The 23,937-nt window shown below is 42.2% G+C and overlaps 1 protein-coding gene across 1 annotated transcript; it reads right to left on the bottom strand.

Moving 5' to 3' along the window:
- Positions 1-947: 947 nt before the first annotated feature.
- Positions 948-23,922, bottom strand: LOC110978646 (sacsin-like). The gene is made up of 4 exons (XM_087148413.1): positions 23,668-23,922; positions 18,611-18,699; positions 18,049-18,307; positions 948-17,480 (listed from the first exon to the last, which is right to left on the bottom strand). Exons 1-4 carry the CDS (start codon positions 23,690-23,692, stop codon positions 4,714-4,716), a joined length of 13,140 nt encoding a protein of 4,379 aa, XP_087004539.1. The 5' UTR covers positions 23,693-23,922; the 3' UTR covers positions 948-4,713.
- Between the last annotated feature and the right edge of the window lie 15 nt (positions 23,923-23,937).

The following is a 23,937-nucleotide window of genomic DNA, read 5'->3' as shown; positions in this document are numbered from 1 at the left end:
TCAAAACTAACTTGAAATCGTCCATCGTCGGCATACTTTCCATATGTTATAATTTTCAGAGAGATAATTAATACGAAGGTTTTTCAGTAGTCTGCAGTGATTGAACGGCGCCAAGTGGTTTTTCTACGTGTGTCCTGAATCGTTCATGGGAACGCACTGGCTCCACATCTCCTCTCAATTTGTATGCTTTTGGACTCTCAGCCATCTTCTTTCAGATGTATTTGCATTGCATGTACTTTGCAGGAAAATTAAAACATACATCATCCCTCAATCGATGTTCTTCGATTTGCGAGTCCCATAATACTCCAACTCGATCGGCAAGGAGTAGGCCTATGTAAGCAGAATGTAAAACAGAGTGCTATAAAAGCGTCCAACCTAAAAACAGACACCTACCCATTCCCACCCTAGTTCTTTAATTTCTGATTTAAAATTTTAAGCTATTGAAATACAGACATCCCTGTTGGAGAAAACTTGAAAAATAGGGGTTCTTACCGGACCGGAAACTGCATTTCGCTTTGCTACTTGACTTGGATTAGCGCACCGACAAGAGGAACATTTACACTTTAGGTCAGTCATTTTGCTTATGAGAATGGGCGGGGGGGGGGCCTAATTAATGGACAGGGATTCTTTTTATTTTTTTGAATATATAGGTTAATTAATACTATAATAGCTAGGGGTTGGAATCCCGATCAAAATTTTTGCGATATCGCCAGAGTGCATTTGTTGTGAAACATTCTTCACGTTTTGTTGAATAATGTTGGAATCTCCTATCTTAGTTAGATTACGTAATAATGTCTTTATATCCGGCCACGTTGCTGTGCTCAGCGTAGTTGGTTCGAGGGAACCGTCGACAGCGCCCACCTAGTATGATTTATTTCTGTATTCTGTTCTTCAAATGTAAGTTTTGGAGTTAATAATAAATTATTTAGACCTGAGTTCAGCTCTCGTCGAATTTCTTCTTTGGTGTTGCTTTATTATGATCCCAGGACCTTAATGTGAATGACTCATAACATTCTTGAGTTGAGCCAGTAGGAGTTTTAGAATTACACTTTACAGCCATTGTGACACCAAATTTTGTGAACAATCAACAGCTCAGCCAAAAAATTAATGTAAAGGCCCTACCACAAATTTTCCACTGCCAACCCAATGCACGCGGGCTGGCATACGTGTAACCTTGAACTTCATATAATCTGACAATAAAACTGTACGAATAATTGAGTTCAACCTTTTACATTTTGTCACGAAGAGTGTTTTTACATGTAGTTAAAAAAATTGAGCCCAGCAGAGCCGACATCAAAGTGTTAAAACGCGTATTTGTGTTCTGTGCCATAGTCACTGCCCTTAAATGCAAATAATAAATTGAAGGGTGTTTGTTTTTTGTTGAAATACAAAGCTTCTTAGTTCAAAATAAAGCTTTCTTGGTATTAAATTTTAACATTCTCAAGTTACGACTACACATTTGTAAGCATTAAAAGTGGTTATCTTCGTCCATTAAAGCTTTTTGCTCACAGTGTTTGACTGTTTTATGCTTATAACAACCAAGAAGAAAAATGCTTTTAAGCGGTAATGAACCACCCAAGAAAAAGGAAAATTCATTCCAGCAGTTTTTATGGACAACCCAACAATTCAACCCAACTTTTTCCTCCCTTGAACAACATCAAACTTCTTTGCATGAATGAAAATTGTGGTAATTTGAATCGAACGCTATTAAAGACCGCAGAATATATTTTGAAACCAAACACAAATGTACAATAAGGTTAACTGAAACCCAATGGTCCATTTCAACAACTGTGTTAAAAGTTTTCATATATTGCATAGGGATACACCTTGACATTCTTGTGCATCATGTTAGGAAACACAAACCAATGTCCGACAAGTTTTATAAAGTGACAGAAATACTAGCTTTAAAAGTAGTTGCCTTCGTCAACTGAACCAGAAACACGTCCCATTTCACTCAACGTGCTCGACTTTGCTCTAGCTAAATCTGCGGATGAGTTACACAACCAAAATGTCACTTCAGAAATCAAAATTACGATTAATACATTGGTGACGAAAGCGAATCGACACAATTGCTGCCAAATATTGACTTGAAATAAACGAAAAATAGGCACTTCATACGCTATATATCCAGTAGTAACTGTCACCAACAGGAAAGTTTTAAAATCATTTCTTAATTTCCTTGCTTTCTAAAAGATTAAACCTTTTTCATAACAATTAATTTGCACCATAACTCTACAATTCAACAAGACGTGTTTAGATGTAGATGTTTGCGGTAGCGCCATGCAAGGTTATCTCTTGATGAATATGCGGGGTTCTGAAAAGAACTGGAGTACACATGCTCTTAAAAGAGATATCCTTGCGTGGTGCTGTAATATCCATTATTAGTTTTAATGTTTCAACAGCCAATCACTCTAGTTAAATCCTTCAATCATGTCAAAGCCATCATGTAGTTGAATCACACAGCTGTGTATTGCATTATTACATATGTGTTGACATCACCAACTGTACGTTCTTTATTAATGCTGGGCTCTTCCAACATGGCACCTCATGCACCAAAGCAGCAAGTTGTGTGTCTGTGTCTTTCATTCTATTCTGTCTAGAGGTTATTTTGAAGCACAGGACATTACAGGTGCTATCGCAAACTCCAGAACTAAGTTGCTACCTTCACCACGAAAAGCTTCAAACCTCATATATATGTGTGTTAGAAATCAAGTCAGTGTGCAGATCTGCAATTCACACACTAAAACATTCCAAAGTTCACAGCCCCTTGACGAAAATGTCAAGAAATCAACATGCTACTTTTACTTGTTGACACACTTTTTGCCTAACATCTGCTCCAAATATTAAATGGTAAAATAGGAAATGTCAAGTATTGATATTACAATAAGCTTAATTTTGTTTTACTTTACAACCATCAAGTCAATCTCAGAAGATCCTAGACAGAAAGTTCAGATTATCATTTTTCTGACTTCATATCGTCTCCGCTTCATGTCAATCTTTAGAGGTGTATCTTCGGAGAATCCACTTTTTGTCAATTTACCTTTAACACACGTACATGCACAAAAACATACTTCCAAAGTTTGCACTTAATTACATAAGTGAAAAATAGGAATAGAAACCTACAATGCTATCACTACAATGCTACTTTTACGTCATGCATTGCATTCATGCAACCAAAGATAGATTAATTTCATAATGTTCACAGAAATAAAGTGTGATTTTGTAACACATACAGCACAATATAATAACACTTTTTCATACTAAGCGCTAGCAAAGTCATTTAAGGTGTAATCTACTTAAATTCAATTTAGCGTGTTGAAATATTTGAAACGGTACTTACCAACAACAAAAAATTTTACGTTCAGGCAAATCAAGCCCGCAATTTTAAAATGTCTTCATAGTAAGGAATGGTATTGCTCATGAATTAAAACACGCCATGCAAAAGTATTTATAAACTCTACAGTCCCTTTGGATCCACCATATCTTGTCAGTTACAACTGTACGTTCAGGTTCAATTATTTGTAACTATCAGTTTTCTTCATCAGTCATACTTCAAAATTACAGACACATTGATTGCTGTACATTTGATTTAGCCCATGGCGGTGTTGCGTAAAAATTTTCTTGAAGGTTTAACCAAGAGCACCCATTTCAAAGAACATTTCGATTCACTTAAAATCAAGCAGTTGATTCTGTTCTGTTTTTACAGGCATTAATCGTCAAGTGCCACTGCAATCTAATTTTAGATTAATTAGAAGTTTACTTCCAATCCAATATTGCATAAGTTTTGTTACGACTCTGTTACTCTAAATTATTAGATAGTCATGAATCAAAATTAAAACATCGAATACGGCTTTTGTCTTCAGGTAGATTGCACTGTCGATAAAATACAACCAATCATACGCTTTGTATACCTGTTGCGCTTTGCTTCATTGTCACGCTGAAGAATATTTTTGGAAAGTTGAAATGTTGGGTTTTTAAAATTATTGTTCTCTTCCAGCAAGAGTCCGTTGACCCATTCTTTCGTGTAAAAACATAATTTAACTATGTTGATGACCACTTTAATCTCAGACGCAATATACGCGAAAGACAAAATCACTTCAAGAATTTTTCAAACATAAAATGTTTTAAACTAGAACTAGGACACTGCTAGAAGAGCATAAATAAGACCAGATTCAAAATCACGTGAAACAGTTCATTTCATGAACCAACTCTGGTTATCAAATTTAGATTTAAAGAGATCAACTGCAAAGACTGATGTATACTTAGAAATCTCCAAATCGTTAAAAAGCCGTTAATTTTAACGTCAGTCCCTATAATGTGCATCAGTGGCAGTATTTACATATTTCCGTACGTCATTGGAAAAGCTCTTCATCGCTTGATATTACATAACAGGGAATATTTCTGCATGTTCCATCGTAAAGAAAACACGTTAGCAAATCCAGACCCACCCAAGACAAAATATATCAGAACCTGTTCATAGCATTTTCACTACTTAAGCTTTTAGTTTATTTAAAACTCAGCGTGTATGCCTCTAGAAAGAATCATCCACGGAGTACTACATACATGTGTAACACACAGTAATTTTTAGCTACTTAGACAGCGTGTACTCTACCGTGGTCAATTCATGGCAGTGAAGCTTGCCAAAATACAAAATTTACCTAAAAAGTTCAAAAATTCTAACAAATCTTGAAATATCATTGTTGGTACTACAGTCTAATGTAAATCTTTAATTCCAATTATGTCTTTGACTAGGTCAAATAGGTTTTTGCAGTGTTTTAAAGCGTTTTCAAAACGGAAGTGTTGGTAGACCTGGCTACTGGTTTGTGAGTTCCATTTCCCAGGATAGCGTGGTTTGTCGAACACACAGTCGAGAAGTTCCAATTTGATCGCTAGTTCTTTGAGTTCATCGGAGGTGACATACCGGTGCTCGCAGACCGTGTTTGCCAATTCACTTAGACTGTTGCTGTCTCCTTTAAGGCGACCGGTGAGGTTGTACTGGGCTGCCTTCAGGGCCACTTCGGCTGCTTGATGGACCTGGAAAGCTGTCCACTGTAGTGAGGTGGATCCGAGTTCACTCGTCTGCTCAGCTGAGGCGAGGTGCTCCTCAGCCTGACGGAACCATAGTCTTGCACTGCGTGGGTCTGGAGTCTCTTTAGAGAAAGATGGTGGCACGGCGCTGTTGCTTTTCCTGTCTTGTCTCCTTTTCCGACTTTGGTTATACATCCGCTGATACCGCCTGGCTTCTTCCCTGTCTCTATTAACCTCCGACTCCCAATTGGTGTAATGGTAGCTGTACTGCTTTGTCGAATCGCCGCGATCTATCTCCTGTTTGAGGAATTTAAACGCCTCGGTAGTACGTTCTTCTTGACCTGGGTTCTTATCAGGATGCCACTTACGATACAGACGTCGTATTACCCTCTTCTGCTCTTCCTCAGGCAGTGCGAAAGCTTCCTTAACCTCCCTCTCAATCTGTTCTCTGTCTGTCTTTGGGTCTTCCGGAAGAGTATTATCAACCGACCCTCCACCTTGCCCTTCCCTTACACTCAGAAACTTAAATAGTGCTGTTACGCTCACAGAAATGTATTCTTCCTCACCAATATCGATCTCGTACCGACGGGTTAGGACACTACCCTCCTCATCTTTGTTGACTTGATCAATAATTTTTGCAAAGATAACTTCATACGCTTCATCGGTCAACGCAGAAGCTGATGATGGTGCAGCAGCTCCATCCTCTTGTAGCATCACATCTAGAGGTCTTCTGAAGCCCACAATCTCGCCTTGTTCGAAACGGTTGAAAGGGTCGTCATTCAGCATAGTCTGCAAATCACGGGGTATGATGGTTCCAGGTTTATGCCTCTGTGACTGGAATCCCATCAAATCTTCGCTGCAATAGGGAATATTAGAAGATGACAAAATGTCGTTCATTTCACAGGGACTTTGACAGTCCAGTGCATTCTGGAGGATACCTACATGTTTGTCGTTCAACAATCCACCAATGAGACCATTGCAACAATGAGCGATTTCGGAAAATGTTTTACTCATATGCTTCTTCAAAGGCCACACGTGCTGTAGATATAATGCATTTGTGTTGTTATCCAGAAAAGCGTTTGCCGAATAAATGTGGTCTGCTATTTTCCTGCCACTAGCGTCGTAGAATCCAAGCTTCAATCGCTCCTTGCAGCCAAATTGGTTGAAGCTTTGCAACACTTTCAAGCGCTTGACATCTTCCTCGCAAAATTCCTTTTCTTTCAGCTGGTGTTGATACAGTCTGAGCAACACTTCCGTCATCTCTACGGAGTTTAACATCCGTTTGATGTGTGCCATATATTCACAATCTTGCCCATCTTTGCAGTCGTTGTTGTTGTCCAATGGTCGCTCATGCAACTCATCCTTGAGAAATTTTGGACGAAGTCGCTCTGGGAGAAACCCAAAGAGAGCTATTTCGTTTGTGAATAATACTCCACAATCTCGTAGGGACAGAATTATCTTTCTGTTGCCAATGGAGGCCATATCCAGTTGGTGAAGTTGGTCAGGATCTGCGTAGTACAGTTGAGTAGCCTCCGTCAAGATGTAGTCTACGGTGGGTAGGTAGAGGTTGGAAACCGAAATCTTACATTTCCCTTTTTGTTCGTCTAACAATCTGAAAATGTACTGTACAGCACATTTGACGATTTTTTCTTGATTTGGATTTAGCTTTCCATCTTCCCGCAAGTGATTCTTCAAAGCTGATAAAACACCAGCGAGTTGATCAAAGGAACACCTTTCCTGGGCGCCAAGAAGTTTGAAGATGTTTTCAAAACACGTCAACGACCTTGGAACCTTGTACACGTAGGGCTCAAGAGCATTCCAGTCACTTAGGTTAAATACCAACTGATTTGCCTTGACAAAAATGGTACCGTTCTTCACAGGACAGATGGCAGTATTCGATAAGCATCGCTTAATGCGTTCTTTATGATCAGCGACATTATCTTGTAAATATCGGAGGATTTGAGTCATAACACCGTTAACTGCCTTCCTCATCGCCGGCTGTTTATCTTCCTTGTCGACTGCATTCTTTTCACTCATGCACTCGCAGAGGGTTTTCGTGTGCGTCAATACCTTTGCTATGATTGCTCGAGCATCTTCTACAATTTCAAGGCATTTGTGGATCTTTATCCGTTGTTTCTTTTTCCCGATGCTTTTGTTTCCTCCAACTGACAGAGCCCAGTATGGCAAAACGGTCGCAGCTGACCAGACCAAGTCCGTATACGTTGATGAAATTGAGTCACGGTATGCAACAAACGGTATCATGTCTGGGGCTCGACCATCAGAAGAAGCATAAGCAGGGCAGACTTTCAACAGTTCCGGCTCAATGGGAGCAGAAGGAATGAACTTAATTTGGGAGATAATTCTCAAAATATCCTGATCATGAAGGCTGTCATTAGAATCAAGTTCACCCTTGAGGAGTCTCGATTTGTCACAAAGCCCGCTTGCCTGCTTCCTATCCATGATGCAGTTGGCACTTGCTTCAATTTTTTTTGCGAACCCGATGAAGTCAGGTGGGGTTACAACTGTGTGAAGACCAATATCTTGGAGGAACTCCCTCATTTCAGGCGTTCTAAGCTCTGGTAGGTCAGGTAGCAACTTCTCGGGATCAACCATTGCCTTAAAGACCGGGTTTCGCGGGTCATAAAAATACCCTGCAGGTCGCAGACTTTCAGACTGGTTGGGAATAAATGCGACGGAGGTCAGACGACTGAGAAGCGCTTTTTGATCTTCCTTTGCAGCTACACACAGTACCTCGTCTCTGATGTTTTCAATATGCCTTATTCTAGCCTTCTGTGTGAGCATAGGAAAACTTGGAAGAATGTACTTCAAGTACATATCAGTATGTGTTATGGGCGATATTTTAAGTTCCTTGTAGATCAGTGTCAAGACAGGACAAGCTTCGAGGAAAACACAGTTCATATTATTCATCCAGATATTTGCTTCCTCCGTCAACATGTTGTATCCGTCAACAGTGTGGTAATGCTGAGGAAGTTGGACGTCTATGGTTTTATTTTCACCAAGAAGCTTGAAAACTGGGAGCTTCTTGATTGTTTGGATCGTATGATGTGACAACGTCTGATCACTGTCATCACTGAGCCCTTCCTGGAAGTACTGCAGCAGGGTCTTACATTCTGACGGTTCAATGTTACCGATTGGTTCACCTGTTCCTAACCTGAACTGGATCACACCGGCTACGTCTTTGTGTGACTTCGGGATCGCTAAGCACTCTTCAAGTATCTGTTTTAGATCTTCTGACGGATCTGTCAAACACTCATGGCACATTCTCTTCCATGCCACTTCCGGCAGACCTAGTTTACGGAGCACCTCAGCTACCTTTTGCCCAAACTCAAATGTACCTAAATTGTGTAAGGACAGAATCGTCTTGGATTGGGTAGGTGTTGCAAGTTTCCCTGCTGTTGTGGGAAAAATTGGCCAATTTTCGATGGCTCGTAGGGACTGCGGCGGTTTTTCTTCTGACGTCTCACTGCAAATAAATACCCAAAGGTCTTTTATCCAGCACTCAGAAGGATGGCCCTCCTCACCTGGTTTCCAATCCACGTGTTCATTGTATCCTCTCCAATTCTCTGGTAGTTGCTCTCCCAAGTACCTGCCTAACTCCGCGATGGTGAACCTCTTGAATAATCCACTAGCAAAAACCTCGTTCAGAATATCGTTCCTCTTAAACCAACCATTGCATAATGGCAAAAGTTCTTCGTGGAGAAATATGCCACTCAGGGTCGGTAGAACGTTCCAGTGTTTAGTCATATACAATCCATCTCCTGAAAAAAACTGACTGAGCATGTCGTCTTTCGCAAGTTGCAGTGGGAGGCCACGAAGGTCATTTGGTTTTGTTACACCGTCTAGGCAATATTTGAACACGGCTTTGAAAGTGTTCAAATTTTTGAACTCGGTCTTTGTCAGTGCAGCTGGTAAATCTGGTGTGATTGTGGAACCGGATAATAGGTGCCGCACAACAGCTTGTGGAGATACGAACTCGGCTTCAACATTACAATCTTGGAATGCTCGGCACAGGTCTGGAGAGCTGGCTAGTAGATTAAAGTCGACTTCCAGCAGAAACGAGCGCAGTTGGGAAGCATCACTTGATGGCTTTGACGTTTCTACTTCCTCCGAGACACCAGATTCACCATCGTCAAGGTTGTCAAAAAATGCCAGGCTAATGTCGCTGTTCGGATGGTGCCAGCTAATCTTACCAGAAATGGGATTCACTACTGGCAATACCTTTAGCTCATTCTTACCGATTAAGGAGAGTGTTGCTTCAGCCAACAGGCGCCATTCCCCATGTAATGAGTCCAAATTTTTAGGGAACATGTCGTCGTACAGAAAAAGCTTTTCTTTATACGACTGCTGTGTTTGGGCATCACCAAACATTTTTTTGCCAGCGTACTCAATCAATTCAGCATACGCCGGAGCAATCACGTGTTGTACCAGTAGCTTGTTCCATTTGTGGATAAGGCCGTCCTTTGAACTTTCCTGAGCTCCAGCATAAGCATCACCCTTCTGAAGACTCTTTCTTGCATTGTCTAACTCAAATGTCCCATTGACATGCACGGGCAATTCTGTGTATATCGGCAATGGTAGACAGCAGTACGCTTTGCATTTCCGGCCCCCCATCTCTTCTTCTCGGCTGTCTCTCTTCAAAGCTGCTACTCCACCTCTTGGCAAAGGCTTCTTTAGACCTGCGGCACTAGACAACTCTTGCATATCGCTGTCGAGATCTCTGAAGCCCACCATCTGGGAAATCAACCAAGACTCCATAGTACCCGTTGAATCCTTTGTCAAAACACTGTAGACACACGACATGGACTCAATTTCTTGACACGGGAGCTCGTTGAACAGCCTCAAGTGGTCTACAAGTTTCATACGTCCTTGACGGTCTTCTTCTGTCAACTTGGCATCGATGCTGTACCTTTGAATAAATTGACCTGTCTTATCGTCAATGTGAGAAATAGTGATAGTTTTGATGTTATTCAGAAAAAGGAGAGCATCTTGAGATACCTTCTGGAAATCATCTAACAGTTTACGCACTGATGACGGGGAGTGAACTTTTCTCGAAATTACGGATGCCTCTTTTCGAAGGGGAAAACGGAACAATGTTCCCTTCTTCCCACAGAATCTCTCAATGTCTTCCAGATATCCACTCAGCATGTCTGGATACAGTTTTCTGAATTTTTGGTTAGTTGAAAACCTTCTGCCAGGGGATACCTTTTGAGTCCCTTGAACGTACTTCAGTAGAGGGTCAAACACACACAACGTGTCACCGTTGCTCAAGAAACTTGGGCAATCTGTCAGATGATAAACGGCATTGAAACCAATACCAAATTTCCCAGTTGTTGCGATTTTATCTCTCTTGCCTCCAACTCCCACTTCTTGAATTCCCTTGATGTCTGCTTCAGTGAAAGGTCTGTCATTATAAACACACAAAGATGGCAGTTTTTGTATAGGAGCCCAAGAGTCTAATACTACTTTTTTTGACTGATGACTGCGAGGATCGTACACGAAATGTATTTCTGTGGCGCCGGCATCATCCGCATTTTGAAGCAGTTCTTTGAAGACGTCAGAAACATTAGGATATGACCCGAGAATACCACTCAGACGATCCGTGAGTTCTTCGTGTTGCCCAAAATCCATTTCAAACCCGCTGAAGGAAGAGCATGTCGCAAGCTGCCTCTCTCTCTGTGTGATGATGCCAATGACTTTAGCGTGATTGTAAGAGATGTCTGGATGTGTGTAGATACAGTTTCCCCAATTTCCTTCCCAGTCGACGTCATTGAACGTTACTTCTGAGGGTGTTCGCAGGATACTGCAATTGTCAGGGATGAAGATATTGACATCCCTCAAGCTGTTTTTGGTTTCTTCCGGATCACATTTTGACTTTGAAACAATTTCAGATATCATTTCTTTTGCAGTTTTAAGATCAGGTTCTTGAAGTGGGCTGTCTCCATACTTTGCCTTCAACAGTTCCAGAGTTTGAAGGTAGTCTTTCACCTCAAAATTTTCTCTCACCCCACAAAGCTTCAGCAGATTCCTGAACTCTCTCAGTTCAAGGGGAACTCGAAACAAATACGGTCCACTTCGAGCATTGTAATCGAAAGCCAGTTGTTTGCATTCTCGAAACGACCCGTCGCACAAAACAAACCCAAGAGTGCAAAGCTTGTCAAATGCAGCACGATGTTTCTCTGTTACGCAGGGTGTATCAAACAGAAATCCTGAATTCACATCAAAGAGTGCATGCTGCAGGAATGCGTATATGTTGGACACTACTGACAATGTCTGTGGCACAACATCAGAGGACATGAGCACAGTCAGTTGTTGTATGACGTCTATGATTTTGATTTCTTTCGCGTGGATGCCTAGAAAATCCTTCATTGGAGGACTTAACGCTTCTGGGCCAAGTCTCTCGTCGTCCAAAAGTGGCTGAACGGATCCCAACAGATCTTTGTGACTGCATGCATACAATCTATCAGCAGACACAAACTCAACGTCGCAGCTATACCATTTTACTGGATAGTCACAAGGCTTTTTCAGCACAGGAAGAACATTTGCCATTAAGATTTGCTGCTTCTGGACTGGCGTGGGCTGGTCAGATTTTGCGAGCTTCCTACTTATCAGCTTCATCAGCACTGCACTTCCCCCTTCGCTCTGATCGCCGTTCAGCATTGACTCAGCTCGTTCACATATGTCTTCCCAAGACAAGTCATCCGATGCCATGCCAAGCTGGGTCAAGGACACAAGGCGTGCCTGTAAGCGAAATTCAGTGCCATGTGGAAACCGGCAGTCTTCTTCGCTGTAGAGTGTTGCAATTGACGTACAGGGATTCACCAACTGGTTAGGAGATAGAAGTTTGTCGCCGTTTGGTGAGGCAGGCACACATTTTGTCTTCTTCAACTCTTCATCATACATTGTAACATTCCTTCCAGGAAGACGGAGATCTAGCACATGCAGGATTATTTCCTTGAGGTGTTTGGGCTCAACTTGTTCACCATTTACAAGCGCTGGAAAAAAGACCTTCCGCAGGAATCGCTCGACACTAAAGGTGTTTTTATCAAAGCATTTGTTTGTGCCAGCTTCTGAGATGCTTGTGATAACATCTGTTTCCAGCTCAACCCATCTCTTAGGTTCTTGATTCTTGGCAAGCAGGGCTTTGACGCTGCATCTCAGGCTTTGCGAATCAGCAGCAGTCCAGTCAGTGAAAAAACAGTCATGAACCGTCAACCATCGACCTTCATTGAAAATCACTGCCGGGGCGTTGTTTTCTCTCCCAATGTACTGGTAGAAGGAATCCACCAAAGGGTGGAAATTGCTGTCGCATACCTTCCTCTTTGGCCAGAGACTCTGGAAATTACGAGCATCTATGATGTTCTGTTCTTGCAGCTCTTGTAGATCTTGTAGTAGATTTAGTAACGCAGTGCACAATACTGACCCTATGAAACAGCAATTCCAACGAACCTCGAATTCCTTTGTTCCAGACGAGGATCTACCCCACAACTGCCGACGATTTGGCTGCAGTAGGAAATTACCGTTGACATGGAAAGGGAGGTCCGTCAAGACATTGAGTGGCAGGTAGCTGAAAGCACTTCCCCTCACGGGCTCAACAACGAGGCAGTCATCTTCTCCAGAAACTAATTGGGCAGCAATTCCACCGCAAGGCAAAACTGCTGCTTTTCGGCCTTCTGGCGTTCTCGCTAAATCTGAAATCTGTCCCCTTGCCATGCAGGAACTAGTGATGAAATTCCAGTCTTTAAATATCTCTGCAGTCTCACCATTTTCACTTCGTCCCCCTAAGCCCCGGGTGATCTTCAGGATCATGGTTGTTTCTGGAACAGGTGAGGTAGAGTCTTTCATGCATGCTGATGCTGCCCTGAGTAAATTGCGTTCAACCACTATGTCACCTTCCTCACTAGCATTCACTGATATTGACCGGGGCATTTGTTGGACTCTGGAAACTTTGACAGACATGACGTTTTCCAGTTCAGTATCATTTCCCCACATCTCCTGAAGACTAACTTTCACCACGTTTTGAGTAAAAAGAAGCAGAGTAGCTGCAGACTCCTTTAAGGATTTGATCAGTGGGAGAACCCTTTCCTTAGAGTCACAAATAAAGTCCGAAAGCTGATTGGGGTTCTGGCTATCTGCTCCGAATGCCGTACGCAGTGGTAACCGAAACAGTGTATGGTCGTAGCCTTTGGTTGATTCCTTGAGGTCACAGCCGAAGATGCCATTGTAGGGTTGGAACTGGTTTGGGTAACTTTTCAGTGTCCTACGATGCCGATCATTTGTCAAGTCCAACTTAATACCCGGCTGTCCTGGATTTACACGTGATCCGAGATGAATTGTTCTCGGATCACAGATCAGCACATATGGGCCACTGACGACACTTGGAACATCTGTTAGGTGATAGACTGACGTGAATCCCAAACCAAATCGTCCAACTTTGTCCAACTGATCCTTCTTGCTTTGTGCAGCTATACTGCAGATGTTCTTGATATCGTCTTTAGAGAAACGGGCATCGTTGTAGGCCCAGAGAGCCGGCCCGTGGCATGCCTTCATCCCGTCACCGAGAAGGTTGTAAGCGGTTTGCTCATTTCTGCGCCAATCAAGCAGGAATTTCACCTCCGTTGCACCTGCATCATCAGCATTCTGTATTATCTCTTTGAAAATGTCCACATCATTTTTATACATGTCCAGATTTCGCTTGATAGCATTAACTGTCGTCTCATGAGGGCCTGCCATGTCATACTCTACCCCATCCACCGGGGCAAGAAAGTGGCTAAGAGGAAGCAAACCCAAGCGCTGAGCTAAATCGTTTGATATAGACTCGTGTATGACTGGCTTATCGAACTCTTCTTGGGTCTCTTCATCATAAAGCTGATGAACTAATCTTTCTTCGTCTACATATAAGCATTCAGGGGCTGCTACCATTTTAAGATGTCTGTCGCCCCTTACTGTCCTACAGGGCACTAATATTTCAGACGTCTGGGCACAAAAATTGACTAGGTCAACGATGTACCTCAAGATATTGCAAACCAAATGCAAGTCTGTCTGAAAGTCCTCCTCGCAGGGAATTTGCTCAGATTGGTTCTTATGATGCACTTTCCGGAGAACTGCACAAAGTTCCTTTTCTTGGAGGGTCCTCTGGACGCCCCTCCTGGAAAAGAAAGCTGCGTATTTCTGCATATGTTTTGGTACTATGTGGAGATACGGTACCAAACTGACGCCGAGATTGCCACTACTTAAGGCTATTTTGTCGGACGTGGTAAATCCTGAACCATGCCATATCCATGGCTGGGACCCATTCAACAAGACCTCGAAGATTTTAGCTACATTTGTGTCTGATGCTTTGCTCAAGAACTGGTAAATCACAGAAACGGAACGAGTAACTTCATATGTCTCCTCAGATGTCCGGAAGGTGTTGGCAATGTTCTTCAGGTGACGTACGACATATTCAACATCTTGATATCTCTGTGGGTCGGGATTCTTTCTCCAGCCGAATGCACCGAGTATGTCGTCTTGGATGGCAGGCAGGTTAACGAGGGGCAGCACAGAACCATAAAACACTGCCGATTCAAGCATTCCGACAGACCTAGGAGAATAGAGAGTTGTGGAGTTTCCTATCCACCCAGCTGCAACAGGATAATCTTGTGGTGGTGAAGTTTCACACGGAACCCAGCACAAATTTTCGAGGAACGTGTGCATTGGTCTTTTGGTGCAGTCCTTTGTTACAATGTCATATAAGACACGTGGGTGGTGACTGATGTGCTCCAGCAGAACTTGCCCTCTTTCAGTATCTTGTTGGTCTTTTCTCCGGGAGTTGGACAACTGGACTGCAGCTTCTAACACATTCATAGCTGTTATGTCGGACTGATTTTTCAAACCGACACGCTTCAGATACTGGAGAAGTTTACCCTTAGCATAAACACCAGTGGGGAACGCGTCCTGGTCTCTCAGCAGCAGCTGGAGTGTGCTTGTGGGTTCGAACAAATCCTGAGGACGTGACAGCTGTTGGGGTGCTGTAGCTTTGGGTATAAACCGAACTTCCCCGACTAGATCATCGAATTCTGGCTTCTTGAGCGCCCAAGCCATGATCTTCAGTGACGCATCGGAACTGTAGAATTTATCAGCCACAGCGGGTAGAATGCTCTTGGCAAGAAAGTCACGTACAGTCATCAATGGAATGCCAAGGGCATTTGCAAGATCATCCCTTTGTAGTATATACTTTGAGCCATTCTTCAAGACGCTGACTGGTATGTGAAAGTAGTTGATTGGAATTACTGCTACGCTGCAGTCAGCTGCCACGTAATGTCCAGAACTTGTCACAAACAGTGGTAAATGACTCAGTATCTGTTTTTGGTGTTGTGTTAGCCCCAAGTGAAGTTGGGCTAGCAAACCTCGTAACTCATCTTTGGCGTCTGAAGACATGCTTTTCACAGCGTCACGGATGTCACAGGTCCTGTGTCTGTAACTTATTGACTCTAGGATGGCCATCATACCTTTGGGGGTTGGAGATTTGATGAAGTTCTTGAGATCTGGGTGATCAGTTATGTCTTGAGGAAGCGCATGACGAATAACTACTGCCCCCATAGACTCCAGGAATGAACAGGTGCCCTCGGACAGGCATGTTTGAGCTGAGGTTGTTTGCTTCTTACTAAATATCAACCCGTTCTCTGTCAACCTTGCCATGCGATTGTGTGGCATGGGTATGAGTGGCACGTTCTTGAATCTGCTGAGGGGCAGCTGCTTGTGGTTTTTTGCCAACCATTTCCACAGGATTGTCAGCCATTTACGAGGCGGATGATGATTGGCACCTGGAGTCCACTTTACAGGATCATTTGTTGAGAGGTTCACCCATTTGGCAGGTAACACTTGCATCAGCAAGGGTGCAACATGTGTGATACAGAATATCTTCAGCTGCGTGAACGACTGAACGTGGGGATGATTTAAGACAGCTGGCATGTCCTGGGCGGCAAACCTCTCTTCTCCATTAGGAATAAGTGCACTGGGATTGTCATCATTGGCGATGAACACTGTTGGTAAAGTCTTACTAAACAATGTAAATGCTCCATTGGATAAAGGGAGCAAGTGAATGCCTTCCAGATCAGTGATACAGTCGCTTGTGATGTACTCTAGAAGCTCAAGCTTCTCATCGCGTGTGAGAAACTGCAAAGGGTCGCCACGGATGCAGTTTCTTACAACGGCTGGTTTGACTGCGCAGTAGGGAACATCTGCCCAATCCAAAGATTCAAGGACATGATCTGGCAGTCGTGCCACTGGCCATCCTCTCTGCATCAAAACCTTCGACATTAAATCACTGTTTTTAGTGTTAAGGTAAACTTCATCTGACTTCATCCAACAGCCTTGATCAGTGAAGAAAATGGCCTCATCCTTCAGCAGCTGTAAGAACGTTTGGACTCCATATAACCATTCCTCCTTGACGTTCTCCTTTGAAGGCCATCCTTTGTACACATCGCTGGGAGGCACGAGATCTGGCTGTTCTTGGCTTTTCCCGATCGCAGCCAAAATCAACTGAGCGTAGACCTCTGGAAGCACTTCTGTTACGAGTAGCTGGTTCCATAGGGCTTTCTTGTCATGTTGAGACTCTTGATCTGGCCACTTGATGCTCCGGCGGTTGTCACTGAGCCCAAAATACCCGTGTACGTGAACAGGTAGGCCAGACGTCTCACTGTCTGGTAAGGGCAGGAAGCAGAATACGCGACCGTTTTGTTCCTCTGGGATTTGCCCTTCGGTAGAACTCATCCGGAAAGACAGCCCCATCCAAGGTAAGAACTTCAAATCCTCGTCATTGATTAGATCGCGGAGATTAGTTGATATGTTGTTGTTCTTTAAAGCGTTTATGCTGAAGAATTTGCTAACATTCGGCGTTGACTCTGGTCCGTGTTGGCTCTCTACGTGAAGACAAGTAACAGTCTGAAAATCCTGCCGTTCTGGAACCTTGCTCAAGAAGACTTCCATGTTTGAACGTACTTGCCGACGGTCTTTCTGGCTTATTTGTACCTTAAAAAGGAGTCTTGGAGGCGCACCACTTTGACACCTTTCGTAGGCAGCAATCGACTCAACATTCTTCAGGAAGAGCAACGAGAGCTCAGCATCTGTCCGAAAAAATTCAAAAAGTTCCAGAACTCGATTCTGATCTTGGAACACTGAAGAACTCAGATCCGACGGTTCCTTGCGCAGAGGGAATCGAAAGACGGTTCCCTGAAACCAACCACGCTGAAAGGTGTCTTCACTGCACGAAAACAGTTCAGTGAGGAAAGGAGAAAACTGATCGGGAAACTCGCTCAACAACTGAGCAGACAAATTCCAGCTCTTACCACGTTCTCCCACGTACCTCGTGTTGGTGTGAGGATCAAACGTGAAGTGCTCTTCCAGTGGATCTAGGTACCCAATTTGGTTGCCACTAAGGATGCAAGGCATATCTGAAATATAAAGGCAAAACATTCGACACTCACAAAAGGCACAAACAAGTTTGGAGTGCTTGCCTTTTTAATACTGGGCCAGATCTTTAAATCTAATAGGCAAATAGGAGGAAATCAAAAGTACCATCAAGCTAAGAGTGTTTCAATGTCGGTCAACAGGCAATGTTAAAATTTAGTATTTGCCTGCACTATTCTCCAGGGAATACAGTTTAGATATTGGTTAGATTTATGGAAGGTTAAGGGCTATAGTCAATTCCATCTCGTCTTCTGCTCTTCTGTGGATAAGTAGAATAACGAACGCCAAGAAGCAAACACCTGCATTTTTGCTAACTGTTGTGACTGGCTGAACGTGCATATGAGAATATGTGGATAAGTAGAATAACGAACGCCAAGAAGCAAACACCTGCATTTTCGCTAACTGTTGTGACTGGCTGAACGTGCATATGAGAAGTTAAGAATAAAAGTTGTTTATCATGTTCTCGCATCTTAAGGGAGAGGATATTTACCAAAAATGGACTGTACTTCCACTCAAAAGCAGGTATCGAGAAAGCGATTTTTGACTACTCACCTGTCAGATGGAAAACAGAGATGAAGCCAAGTCCAAACCGTCCAACTTTCGTTGGGTCTTTCCGCTTGCCACTCTGCTCAGGATGTTGGATGTTCTCCCAGTCTTCTTCGGTGAATGAAGCATCGTTGTAGGCCAACAGAGCAGGGCCCTGGAATTCAGCCAGGGCGTCTGACCAAAGTCTTTGACGGGGATGCTCCGATTTGTCGTATAGGAACACCACGTTTCGCGCCTTGCCATCGTCGGCGTTCTGTATTAGCTCCTGCAAGCAGTAATGTTGACGTAACATAGGCTTTAATCATTTTTTCCTGGTTTTGGTTTATAAGAGGATACAGTTGAACCTTTTCAATGTATCTTTGGGTTCCGCTCTGTTTGTCGAGGGACTGAGATTAAGCAGGAAATAGGTTTATCTGTTTGAAGCACAACTTTAGGTGGTACTGATGAGAGAATTTGAAAGAAAACGTTGGAAATCATTTTTTTAAAAGGTAAGTACGCGTTTTATAGACTTCAGTTTTGAAAGTTGATCTCAAAAAATCAAAAGCTTTACACAGCCTGGAATTTTCACCTTTAGTATCTGTCCGCCTTCAGGATATTTGTCAAGAATCCTCTTGAGGTAGATGGACAAAGGCGGTACCTTTTGTCCGAAAGATTCACCTATATGCAAAAGTAGGAGGAAAGGACCTCTTAAATTTAATATCTACTTCTAAGCTATATTTCCTCTTCAATACTGGAGGGGATGGTGGTACCTTGAATTCTCAGTTCAAAATTTGGGAATCATCGTGCACAAAATTGTCTTAAGCCGTCAACCTTATCAGCCTCGAGCTGGACCAAAAGCGGGCGCATTTTTCTTAGCAACGGAAGTCCCATGGGTCGGAACTCGGAACTGAACTTCGGTGGTTTACGAACGACAAGGAGACGCATGTGTTACGATCGCATTCGCTACCAATAATATAAAATCGAGACGGATACAACAAATCCCATAGAAAGTATTCAAAAACGATTAAAACAGGAAATTACCAGGATATTGTAAATTAGGACGTAAGAATGCTCCAGCGTAAAATTTGTGCCCTTCGCTTAATTCTGCGATTTTGTCTTGTCGAGTACTCCTGTATGGACATTATAACTATAAGAAAATGTCATATGCGTGATATATATGCTGGAAAAAATGCTGATACCCACTCTCCATCATATTATTAGAGTCATATACATGTACATACAATTTATGTCAACTTCTGTAATGCCTGTTGTACAGATTATTACTTTCCGGTACGAAAATTGTGCTCTCCCTTTTGTATTTTAGAATTCGAATTTACTTTTACTACAGTCTTTACGCAGGACAAAGGCACGGTTATTTTCTTTTTTGTTAAAAATAAATCAATAACTAAAAATCCATTAAAACGAAACGTTAATAAATTAGTGACTAGAAATTCATTCAAACAAAACATTAGGGTCGTTAGAGAAAAATGGAGTCAAGTGTCTGGTGAGAAGAAAAATACCCATTAAACTACCCATTAAAAAATCCTTAAAGGGACAATGTAAAAGAAATATTTCACTTCATATTTTTTTTCCCTGTATTTTGGGGCCTTTTCTGGTTTTCTGTAAATATGAATTTGCTTAATCGTGAGCAAAACTGATGTAATCAAAGGTACTGACCATCAATATTACATTGATTTCTGTACAACTACGTGTAATTGCCAGATCGAAGATTTCCATTTCATTGGGCAATTTATTTTTTCTTAAGTATATGGCAATACGTCAGTAAGCGACTTTTTTTCTCAGATATGTATTCAAAGAGCAAATCGGGAGGTTAAAAAATGATTTAGGAAATCTGAACTGAGCAGACAGTGCAGCAGTGTCTCTGGATTTACATAACATCAAAATAGCGCCCTCACTTATCCGGAAAAGCTTTGGAAAGGTGCACTTTATAATTCACTTAATTTCAGTATGATTTAAAATGGTTTTTATTCATTGAAAAAGAATTTCAACATACACAAAACTGATTCTTTGAAAAATCATGGCATTGATCCTTTAAAGCCTAATGCGGTGAAATGCATTGTTTTGTCAAAAACATAGCTCCACTCCAGCCCGTTGAGGTTTCATTTTGTGTGGGTGTGTGAGTTTGTTTCTGCATTCAATTGGGGACCCTGAACAATAGAGGACAATAAGGTCCCCGATTGACAGAGGGTCCCCGATTGACAACTGTGTACAAAACATATGGGTGGTCTTCTAAAAAAGTTAAAGTACAAACAAAAGAGGAACAATAGCGGGTCCCCAGTTGCAGGCAAATACACACTTCTGTGTGTGTGTGCGTACATGTACCTCGTAAAAGGATCCACCAAGAAGATGCATATATATTCAAGTGTTAACGCTTTCGATTCTATAGGTTTTCCCGGCCAATTTTGGAAAATTTGCAAATGAATTAGTAATGGCAGAATTCGTTTTCTAGCGAAACAGACTAACGTTCAAATCTCTATTTTCATTAACAAATACAAATTCTATTTCATGGAGGGTGATTCAGTCGTATAGAGTCAGCGTTCAATTTCCCGATATTGCACTGGATTAACATTCATTATAAAAGTGGTGTCATGATTTCTGTAACTCTCGATATTCTAATCAAATTGAACGCAAATTTAGTGAATTTGAATAACAGCAAATGGAAAATGAATACTCCGAAGGTTACGATAAAAGACAGATTCTCGGTGAATACTGTTGCACATTGGCTACAATTGGCAATGATTACGTCAAATCGAAACCCCAATCACTTATGTGTAACCTCTAATTAATGAAACGTAATTCCCATTCATTTAATTGAAGGATGCAAAACGAAGTTAAATGCTCATTTTGCGAAAATGAAGTCGTTTTCAAAATCCAGGCCAAATTGACTTTTTTATTTTACAAATTAAACTGGGCATTTTGTGAATCTGGCCGGGAAAACCTATAGTCGACATAGAAACACTGGCAAATAAAATGAAAAAGGGCCTGAATTATTGTCGGCTGAATTACCCATTCCAAAACCAATTAATTATGAACGAATATAGACTCTACGTAGTTATTTTAATCTTTTTCTCCACGTGGTTTTCCCATTATGGGTGAATAGTGACAAGCCCAGGGAATGGGAAGGGGTACATATACTTCCACACCTGAATGATTTGGGCATTTAGCTGAACCTGTATATTAAAAAGCTTTAATGTCTTCAGAGGCTATTTTCATTCACTTTTCGTAAGGCAAAAAAATGTAGGGTTTCTAGTTAGGGACTGGCTCCAAAAGGGGTGTGGTAACGCGGCTTAAATTTTTTTCCCCTCATTTATATTTCCTAGAAATGAAACATGGCCTACATGACACAAAAGGCCTAGTTCTGCACGGGCTGGACAACACTTATCAGTTTTCACAGTTCAAGCAATAAATTACACATAGGGTGTTGAATTTTAAAGAGTCTAGGGCCTGAGACTCGATTTCGGTATAAAAGGCAATTGTTACCGTGTACGTGCCCATTTGTGTGTTAATTTTTCCAGTCGCATGTACACGTGGTCTGGTTCCGAATTTGGCAGAGTCGAGGGTAAATATGTGGGAATATACAAAGGAGACTGGAAGATCGGGGAATTCAAAACTACATTACTTTGACTGAATGGTCAGGACGAAGAGCAGGCGTTTTCATTGTGCTCTACAAATGTAATTACCGGATATTGAGCACGGTACATGTAGTTACTGGCCTACCGCCGCAGATGTCCAAAGTACTCTCAAGACGTCCGGACAACCTGACCCCACAGTTATGGGGGTTCAAGCTTTTTACGACTTTTACACGCCGTTTGGAAGAGATATGCGTTTTTATTTTAATCTTCCGATTATTAGCAATTTAATGGAACTGAAGTTTGGAATGGGGACGGGCTTTTCAGATTTTTGTCCAAAATGCACACTCGCCTGGGACGGTACGTCAGGGTACGTCCGCCTGCAACAAAGGCCCACGTGCCATGATCATATAATGTAGGAACTCAGCACACCCATTAAAATGGACCAAAATGGGATTTACTCATGCGCATATGTTCGGGTCGCAATTCGGGTCGCTCGGCTGTGTTCGGTTACTACCTAGAAATCTAAGCATGCCAGAAAAATGAGACCATGACACCGGGCAGTGCAAGGAGGTCAAAGCACAGTCACGTGCCTATACACTGCAACCACATAATACCCGGAACTATATCCCGGTGGTATTGCGTGCTAAAGTTTTCCTGGGGTTTTCCCAAAGCACGCAATTTCATGACTGATCACGACAATGACTTTTTGTTAACGTGGTTTACAATACCCCGTTAAAAGGTCATGGACATTAATAACCGACAACATTTATTTCCTCTTCAGGGTAGGGTGCATTGCATGTAGGCCTACACAGATATCCAGGGTACAAATCAGAACCCCCTGCACAAAAAAAATTAAGAAGTACACTTAAAAAGCAAAAGCATCGAAAACACACAGAGAAATCTAAGAAATAGAAACAAAACAAAAGCAACACAAAACACAAACAAAACCCCAAATTACAATGACAGCCAACGTAAAAATCGTATGTTCAAAAATAAATCGTGTAACGTTAAATTAGAACAAAGGATCAATACGACTAATTGTAACCATTTAAACTTTTATTCAGTACAGTGATGTCTTAAACCATTCTTTGTTGACACCATATTTTCTGATCTATCGCTAGCGCTTGAATCGTCTAGGCCTAATCCCAAAAATGTGGAGGCACATGTCTGTTTCATGCAGCTAAATCATGGGCTAATCCTGCAAATATTGCTTATGTCGACAACAGACACAGTTTTACCGACGACCATGTCACTTTGTAATAGCTGAAATAACATTACACTTTGTATTTGACCTTACGGTAAATTGGCATAAAGTAACATCATGATCACAGACCTCCATGTATGGTTTTAATCTGAATCACCTGAAGTGAGTTTATACGGTTATACATGCAGCAGTCACATTAAGCGTTTGTCAAAAAGAATGGGGAGTGTTATTTGAAGATCGAAAGTTTTTTCTCGGTATGTACAGTAGTTTTTGCCTATGTACGCTAGTCAAAGTTTTTGCCGGCAGCCACAAAGGTTTTTTAGGGTCTTTTGCTCACCGAAGTGTATTCCCTGTCTTTGGTCCAGTGGGTTTTTGTGTAAAACGAATTGTATCAGGGTTAGAGAATGTTACACTTATATCGACAGTGTGCGTTGTAAGCTTCTGGCTCCGAGTTCACGCAGCCTAGTAGATCGCAGCCTGGAGTTGCAAGCTAAACTAATGATGCACTCCCTTCCACGCGGTACATTCAGTCCTCCGAATGCAAATTCGACACGCCCTTCCTTGAACATTATGCAACATTACTCGGACAACTTTTGCCTGCTTTAAACAACATCAATGCAGCCAAAGTACCTATTCTGCGATCTAATTATTGATTTGGCTGGCAGTAGGAATGCAAATGGCCTATTTAAAACAACCAGCACTCAGCTATCATGATAAATACACTGACTAAGGCCCTCACCATACAGAGGTTGATTTGTTTTTATAAACCTTGGTTCTAATAAAAAACAAGGTCGACAAATAAGAGGTCTGTTACTGACAGTGACACCCACAGAATATCAATCGACTTACGGTTTCCGCGCCTCACGTTAGCCATAGCAGCCGGCCTTCGCAATCGGATTGGTGGAGAGCATCAATTTAGGGCCGCCAAGCAAAACCATCCACGCACCGACGGGTCACAACTCGGGTTTTCCATCAAGAAAGAAAATAAGAACTCCAAACTGACGGAAAACGATGGTCCCGACCACCTTGACTGCCGATCGAGTTGCTGCACTAAGTGCGGCAACGATGTCCTCATCAGATGTTGGGAAACATGATCGATTGCTCAGCAGCCCCAGACTG

The sequence above is a fragment of the Acanthaster planci genome, linkage group LG18 (genome assembly GCF_054643075.1).
Source record: "Acanthaster planci isolate LZ-2023a linkage group LG18, COTS_SCS, whole genome shotgun sequence".
Taxonomy (NCBI): Eukaryota; Metazoa; Echinodermata; class Asteroidea; order Valvatida; family Acanthasteridae; genus Acanthaster; species Acanthaster planci.
The sequence above is the reverse complement of the archived record's forward strand: the minus strand, read 5'-3'. Positions and strand labels throughout refer to the sequence as shown.

What these genes read in the sequence shown, in the direction of transcription:
- LOC110978646 (XM_087148413.1), bottom strand. Translation starts at nt 23,692, where the DNA reads ATGGCTAACGTGAGGCGCGGAAACC. An exon ending in TAACGTGAGGCGCGGAAACC is followed by an intron (nt 18,700 to 23,667) that starts GTAAGTCGATTG and finishes TTTTGCATATAG; the next exon opens with GTGAATCTTTCGGACAAAAG. An exon ending in CTCTGTTTTCCATCTGACAG is followed by an intron (nt 17,481 to 18,048) that starts GTGAGTAGTCAA and finishes TTTATATTTCAG; the next exon opens with ATATGCCTTGCATCCTTAGT.